Raw genomic sequence first — 8,156 nt, forward strand, 5'->3', positions numbered from 1 at the left:
CGATTCATCTAAGATCAACAAGCCAAGAAACTAAGGGCTAGCGAAAAGCTTTGTACTTGTATCACAAAGTAAATAAGCTGGGGCAAACGCACACTAGAACATTTCTGATGGCGATTACTGCTTTACTTACAAAGAGATGTCTATATTAATCATATTATGAATGGCACCAAGACAGCGTGTTTTACGTTCGACACAAACAATCAAAAATTACCAACTCCCACTTGAGCAAACAAATGAAAATTATTTTGAGAAGACCATGTTCAGAATTTCTATTCTAGTACTAAAATTATTAGAAGTAATCTCTGGAAAACCTAGTTTTTCCTAGCCCCATTTTTTCAATCCTTCCTGCTTCAGAAACTATGACAATAGTGTAACTCTAGCTTGCACTAAAAACAATCAGATTCAGGATTTTCCATCACTGTCTGAAACACAAAGAACCAACTCTATTTTCTTTGGAGACAACTGAAACAAGTACTTTTCCTAATCATCTTCATAATCGTTTTATAGACATGTTAAAGGTTTCCTTTCCAGAGTGAAAGGAAAATTGTATGAAAGCTGTAAAATATTTCAATAGCCATCAAAGACTTTAAAAAGATTGTCTTTTTCCTTAGAAGTAGCTTAGAAGTTTTGTCTTTAAAGAGACTGCTTGTGCCAGTGACGTTAAACTATCAAAGGACAGATGAGGAAAACTGTAAATGCAATTAATTTCTGCATACAAAGGAAAGGAAGTAAGCAAGCATATAGCCTGAAGTCTGTTAATTAAAAATGAAATACCAGATTAAACCCAAACTGGTCCAAGTTTCTAGACTGATAAGGTTTTTCGTTATTGTTTTGTTTTAAAAAGACAAACCTTTTTCTCTAACAGCAAAAGGAAGCAAGGCAGCATTAGAAGAGCCAAACCAGGAACCCCAGCTCTCCTGCTCCCATGTTACTGCGTGATCACCCATGACTTCCATATCTGGGTCCATCTAGCTCACCCTCTCCCTTTATCAGGCACACCCTTATGAAGTGCTTCCTATCTAACTCTCCCATCACAGATCAAAGCATGGGGAAGAAACGCTATGAGTCCAGCCACACCTTCAACCACCTACCCTTACTTTCCCTATCATCTTCCCTTTCGTATCTATTTCTCCTGCCCTGGACAGCACTACACTATCATCCTCTTTTCTCCCCAACTTATCATTATCTATTCACCTTCGTCATTTTTACCAGATCTCCTCTGACTACAACTCCAACGTCTTCTCCACAACGCCCCTATCATCCTCAAAGACTTCCCTTTCCTTGCTGCCATTCCGTCCAACCCTGCTGCTGAATGTTTCCTCACTCACACGTGTTCAGTGAGTTTGTAACCCAGGCTCAAACCCATCCAGTCAGCTGAAAGGTCATTTGCTTGACTTGAACTTCACAATATCTTTTTTTTTTCCCCTTCCTGTTTCCATCCCTGTGACCTCCTCTATCAACATCAGCCACCCCACTGTGTGGCTTTATCTTGGCCCTTCTAATTCACTCAATGCACTCGTCAAAGATCCTCTTAATTTTACTCCAAATCTCAGTGAGCTTCTGGCCTCAGTCCCTGCCCTCTCAACTCTTCCTTCTTTGCAGCACATCTCTGAATACCGTTATTAGGGGGAAAATTCCACTCACACACAACAACTTAGAGAGTTCACTCTCTACTTGCACAAAAACTGACAGGCTCGAAATTTAAAATGCCTCTCTGACATCTCAGAAATGCCCAGCCATCAGCTCAGTATGGCTACAAAGCTCCTTTTATTCCTTCCCACCACTTTCCAGCTTGCTGCACCACTAGATACCCCTTTGTTTGATTAAGACTAATCATAGCTTAAAGATATACAGACAGATAAGCAGCTGCTGAAGTGACTGTATATCAACTCTGCCTTCCAAAAGAATGGAAATTTTTTTTTCTCCACATGGGAGAGTAACAAACAAGAATGATTCAGTGACCTACTAAAGGAGCATGTGGAAAAACATGACTAAAGCTAAGACCTGAATTTCGAGTTTCTTGGCTTTAATTCCTCTGGCCACTCAGCAGAAAGAAATGAAACCTGGTAAGGGGGAAAGAAGTGGAAATCAATGTGTTAATTTCTGTTGCCATCAAACTGTACTTCATTCAAAGCACATCATAATCATGCAACACAAAGTCTTCACTAAAAGTAATTCCAAATCTCACAGTTCAGCCAAGCTTTTTTCAGATCACGCAAAAGGTATTGAGAACTGGCAACCTGAGGACAAACTAGCTCCTCTTCCCTATTTCAGCAACACGTCAAAAATTATGATTATGAAATCCATGTTGTATTTAAGCCAGAAAATTAATATTTGTTTACTGTGTGAAAGCACAACTACAACAAAACATGTAGATTAAATGGTAAATCAAAAGATGATATCAACAATGTGCTTTTTTTTCTTTTATGAAAAACGTGAGCACTGCGCACCACACCTCTGTAGTAACACCCTACACAGCCAAGTCCACAGAAACCACTAAAAGCTTGTGACCTGCAAAGCCACCAAAATAGCCAGAGGCAAAACAAAAAAATGTCGCCCTGTATCTAAATCTGTCTGCAGAATTTGTCTTTTCTTCCCATAAGTCATGTGTAACCCTGAAGACACCAAAACCTTCATTTCAACCAAGGCCTTTTCACATTACCACTCTTAAATGTTTACTTTGGCAAAAGAAATACATCTTTGAAATGAGAACAGCTCAGCAATCTTTCTGCAAACCTTTCTGAGGCTCAAGGTTGTCAAGGTGGAATTTAAAAGTGCATCTTATATAGAGCTTAAAAGCTTGTGACTGTATCAAGCATTTGACATAAGCAAGGTAAGAGGCTCAGTAACAATGTCCTGATTCATATTGCACTCTGAATATAGCATCCTTGCTTCGAAACGACCCTTAACCATGAGTACTTATAACACAGCAACTCTGCCCAAGTCAGGCTCCATTCATAGGATGAATATAGGTGGTTTTATTAGAGTGATTTCTACAAGCAGCATGTAAAATATATAACTAAATTCTGGAAGTGTTTTTATCTCAAACCTCCTATCAGCATTGCTAAGAACTTACCAAAGCACATGCTGCATTAACAAAGAATATGTGGTAAACGTGCTTTGGAAACAAGCTGATCCCTAATGTCAGTCTACTGATGAAGGGAATATTTTTGGCTTACATCTACGTGACGTGAAGGGGTCATATTGCTAAAGAGGAGATATGAGATCTAGAAATGACCTGGCAAGCTTTTCAAAAGGGAGCCTTCGTCACAGTTCCCAGACCCCACTCTCCTGTTCTGTGCACCTTTAACAAGCAAGGGTTTAGACAAGTATCTGATGCCACTGTTAACACTCTTACCTAAAGTACAACACCTGGCGTGTTCCTTAAGCTCTTATTAGAAGACGAGAGAACTCTGAGGCTACTTAGTAATAAATGAGTCCACAAAGTCATCTTCATTTACCCTATCCTACCCTACTGCTAAGTAAGATGGACATCAACTGACATAATAATATGTGACAGAAGTTTAAAAAGAATGCCACCCACATTGCATGCAAGTATTATCTTTAATAATTCCCAAAATAAAGCTTGTGCTTTGTTTACATGATGTACATGACCACACACAACTGACAAGTCCATTCTCTCAGCTGCTGATACCTTCTCCCCAGCACTGCAAGAGGGGAACCTTCATAAATAAAATGAATGACTTACATGGTCCCAGAGCTTGATCAACCTCTTATTTCCTCACAGGGCACAGATAAGACACACTGGGTGAGTACTAATGGCAGCCTGCACTGTCACTTATCCATTTTACACCTAGAGAAGTAACTAAAGATTCAACTTAAATCTCCTTTTTCCAGGAGTAATACATTGTATTTCCTACTCCCTGCAATGATTACATCAGTCATGCCAGCATGATTTACCTCTCTACCACCTCAGCATCAAACCCTAGACATAAAGTAGCACAATGCCACTGATTCCTACCGCACGTTTCAGAGCTCCACATGTGGAGCTCAGAATATGAAGACTTGCATTTCCAAGAGCATGTTTCAGGGTTTGGACCTTAAACAAACTATACATCATCATTTCCAAAGAAGAGTTTTCCATGGGGTAGTCTAACGTCCCCATATTCCCACCTCCTCACGCAATAAATGGTTTACAGTGCCCTTTCATAAAGCATAATTTTCACTTCACATAAGCCTTCAGCCTGCATTCTACAACAAGCTGAACATTATTCTTCTGCTGAAGACAACAACTCTCCAAAATGAAGAGAAAAAAATTCTTCTGTCCCAGTCTCAGGAAAAAAAACTTCGTGATATGCTGTGGTCAGAACAATTCATAATACAGTTCAGTTTTGGGAAGTTACTTTTGGGTAGTGTAATTATTTGGATAATTGTAAAGTTATTAAAGGACTTTATTAAATTAAGTATCAAGATTACATATCATTTGACTTAATTCTGCTTAATAACCATGGGAGGCCATATAACCATTAGTATAGTTTCTCATTAGAATGAACAGCGTCAAAGGTAATTGTCATTTCAGAAAGCACTTTTTTTTTTAAATCTTTTTGCCTTTAAAGTGGCCTGCCTGCCATAGGTCAATTACAGCTACCTACACACATCAAGTTCTGCAAGGTCACATTGTTTTAAAGGGCTGAGGTGAAGGGGTTAAAACAGGAAAACCAGGATTCTTTTACCTTCATCAGTGTGATACAGTTCCCACACTCAATCTCATGAGAAATACGTGTGACATTTAGATAAAGTACAGACCGCGTGATACCTGTTGTAAACCCTAAGTTTATAAGTAACTTATTGATTTAGAAGATTGTTTTAATCTCCTAACTGTACAGGGGAGTATGCTACGATCATATTTTCCCCTGTGAAATGGCTCATCTGAAATAAGGATTTTCAACCTGCGCAACTGGATACATGACTGAAACAGCTATGATGAAAATTAAAATCAGGTTAGCTTGTACTGCTCAAAGGCATGAGGGAATCACTTCCCTCGTGTTCAGAAATAGCTTTTTTATCATAAAAAGTTCAATGGTTAACAGCACAAAGCCATATTAACAACAAAAAAAAATACAGCACAATTAAAAGAGCCCAGGCTACACTGTGCATCCCGCTGCAAATGTGATTCAGCATAAATTGGGTCACTTTCAAACATAAACCATCCTAGGTAATGACCAAGGTAATCCATGCTTTCTAGCTTGTTGGTAAAGCTAATGGCTACCACATAATTTGTGCGTCTTTTTAAAACTTTAAACACTGAAATGCTAGCAATGGGTGTCACGTGTAAACAAATATTACACACAGAGCTCTGTTACAGCAACTTCCTTGTTTTTGTATTTAACATAGCTGCATCACTCCAGCTCTAGAAACATGATGAGTTAGCTCATGCCCCTCATTGCTGGTTCTGCAACAGCCACAAAGCAAAAGCCACACTTCTTCACCTTTTTGGTTTAGTTTTTGGTGTTGGTTTCCACACACATACCCCCCGAGTTCTTTTCCAGAGTGAATTTCTGTCCAGCAAAGGCAGTACAAAACCTGCATGTTTTGTCAGTGCTAGATCAGATAGGCAGTACTGGGAAAGATACAGCTGAGGCAACAGCAATGAAGACATCCCCATAAGCCAACCACTACTTCTCAAATCAACTGAAGCACAGCACAAAAGACAGTTGCTGTTTACCCAAGTGCCATACATTCCCCAAGGAGGATATGGACAGAGAGACCGCTTTAAGGTAGAAAGGTTCAATCTATGTGCTTAATCATTTGTTAAATGGCAATGACTCCTCATTTCATAACCACGTTTATCACCCCCAAATTAGACTTTCCCAAATATATTTTAATCCTTTTCAGACCCAAGTTTACAATAGGCAGATTTTAAAAAATTACCACAAAGCCATCGAGTAAGCAGGCTGAATCTGGGCAGAATGTTTCATGGTTGCAATTAAGCAAACCTTAAGCTATGCAAGCACAGAAATATTAAGAATATACTTTTCTTTGGTAGCCTCTAAGGAGATTATTTTTTTTTGCACCTTGCCTCATACTACCACCAAAGAGTAGGATAAAATTATTTCTGCTAACATAGATTTGATGCTCAATTCATGCATCTACATCATAATTTGGTATTGTTAAATTTGTATAACAGAATTATTCCTTTGCATTCGATGTGATCCTTGGGATTTTGAAACCAAGGATACACTAGTGGAAGCCCAACATAAAATAAAGCTGATAGGGGCTGATGAGAAGACACGCATGAGAAGTCTAGTTCTATCCCTCATGATACTTGTGGTTCCTTTGCATGTTCCTCAGCTTGTACAATAAAGGCAGACTGGTTGATTTTTAGTCAAGTTTTACATTTTTATCTCTCTTGTAAATGCAAAGAATGTGCAACCATTGTACGCACCTATTGGAGATTCACTCTCTTGCCAGTAACTAATAACTCGCTTGGTAGAAATTATCAAAATGAGATTACTTACATTTTCTCACTAACTGTACAGAACAGATAGTTCTATTGTTTCCTCTTCATTGAGCAATACTTAAATAGAGGAATTTGGGGTGGGCAAAGCTAATTTTCTTTTCGCAAGCTAATATGGTTCCCGTAAAGGAAAATAAATATTTCTGTTGATATGCTCAGAGGCTTTTCCATCATTCCTTTTAATCAACTTCCAAAATATGCTCAATGGAGAACATCAGATTGGATCCAATTTCTGCTATATCACAAGGAACAAAAGACTCCAGCAGGCATACATCTTTTCAAAACACTTCTATTCCATAGCTCTGCCTCCATTTTGGATGACAGACAAAGGGAGTAAACGTGAATATAACACCTTATTAAATAGATGAAAAGCAAAACTGAAGTCTAAGCAAAAGGCGCAGATAAACCCAGGAAGTGCTACTACCAACTGCAACCACCGGAACAAAGGAAACAATGACAGATCCCACTTTCTTGAATTTGTTGTAAAAATAACATTTCAGGGGGGAAAAAAAAATAAAATAAAGAAAAATTGGCCGGTTTTCACACAGAGCAGGGCGCAAACGTTTACTTTGCCCTTTAAGGACTTCTCCCGAGACTCTTCAGCACTAGATGTTTCCACTAACTTCCAGCCCGGCCGTGAGATGCTGAGCTGTGCCGGTGCCACGAAGAGCGCGGAGAGGCAGCGCGCGCTGCCCGGCCGGGGACGCGGTCCCGCTTCGCCTCACACCCCAACTCCCTCCCTCCCCTCCCGGCCTCGCTGAGAACGCGATGACAACCCCTCCGCTCACCCCAAACCATTCCCGGCGAGGGCTGGGGCGACGCTTTGCCGCCGTGGTCTCAGGCCTACGGAAAGTGCCCGCAAGGATCTTAAAGTTCATTGAAAACAAAAGCGACGCGAACACCCACGCGTGGAGGGGGGGGGGGGGGGATATCACCGCTGAAAGGCGACGCCACGCTGCCCCCACACCCCCGGGGTGCCCCAGCCGATCGCCTCAGGCCTCGCTCGCCCCTCACCGCGCCCTCGGGTCCCCGGCCCGGTCCGCCCCCCCCCCCCCCCCCCCGACGCCCAGCCGGGGCTTTCCCCGCGGTCGTGACTCACTCCGGGAGCCACTCGGCCCCTCCGCACCGCCCCCAGCCCCCGGTCCGCCCTGCCCCGTGCCCCCGGCCCCCGCCCCGCGGCCCAAGGGCGGCGGCCGGTACCTGTAGGCCAGGGACATGCACTCGAATAGCTTCGTGAGGGAGGCGTCGATGCTGAGGCGCCCCCCGGCGCCGCTGCCGCCGCGGGCCGCCCCGAACTGGTAGGTCTGGCAAGTCTGCTCGTTGACCGTGTCGAAGTCGTAGCCCTTCTTGGGCGGGTGCTCGCTGTGCGGCGACGAGACCATGAAGTGGCCCGAGTGGATGATCTGGGGGCCCGGGGGCTGCCCCCGCCGCGGCCCGCACCGCCGCCCTCCGCCCGGCGAGGCGCCCCCATCGTCCGTGTCCGACGAGTCTTCGTCGGGCTCCGTGCGGGGAGACAGCGGCCCCGCCGCCCCGAGGAGCCGCGCCGGCCGCATGAACACGTCGGCGGCCATGGCCCCGCTGCCGCCAGCCGCCGGCCGAGCCCGCCGCCCGCTCTGCGCCGCCACCGCCCCACTCCGCCCCGGGCCGGCCCCCGCCGCTCCGCACCGCCCCGCTTAAA

General features: G+C 43.4%; 1 protein-coding gene across 3 annotated transcripts in view; it reads right to left on the reverse strand.

Moving 5' to 3' along the window:
* Positions 1-8,123, reverse strand: part of MLXIP (MLX interacting protein) — a 55,084-nt gene extending 46,961 nt beyond the window's left edge. Inside the window, exon 1 of one of the 3 annotated variants that reach the window (XR_012838135.1) lies at positions 7,679-8,123. Coding sequence is in view for 2 of the 3 variants with exons in the window: in XM_075769621.1 (XP_075625736.1) it covers positions 7,679-8,049 (371 nt within the window). In the remaining variant the exon portion in view is untranslated. The remainder of the gene's footprint in view (positions 1-7,678) is intronic. The other 2 variants (XM_075769621.1, XM_075769620.1) reach the window with 2 other exon arrangements.
* Positions 8,124-8,156: the final 33 nt, after the last annotated feature.

The sequence above is a fragment of the Balearica regulorum genome, chromosome 17, assembly GCF_011004875.1.
Source record: "Balearica regulorum gibbericeps isolate bBalReg1 chromosome 17, bBalReg1.pri, whole genome shotgun sequence".
In the NCBI taxonomy this organism is placed as follows: domain Eukaryota; kingdom Metazoa; phylum Chordata; class Aves; order Gruiformes; family Gruidae; genus Balearica; species Balearica regulorum.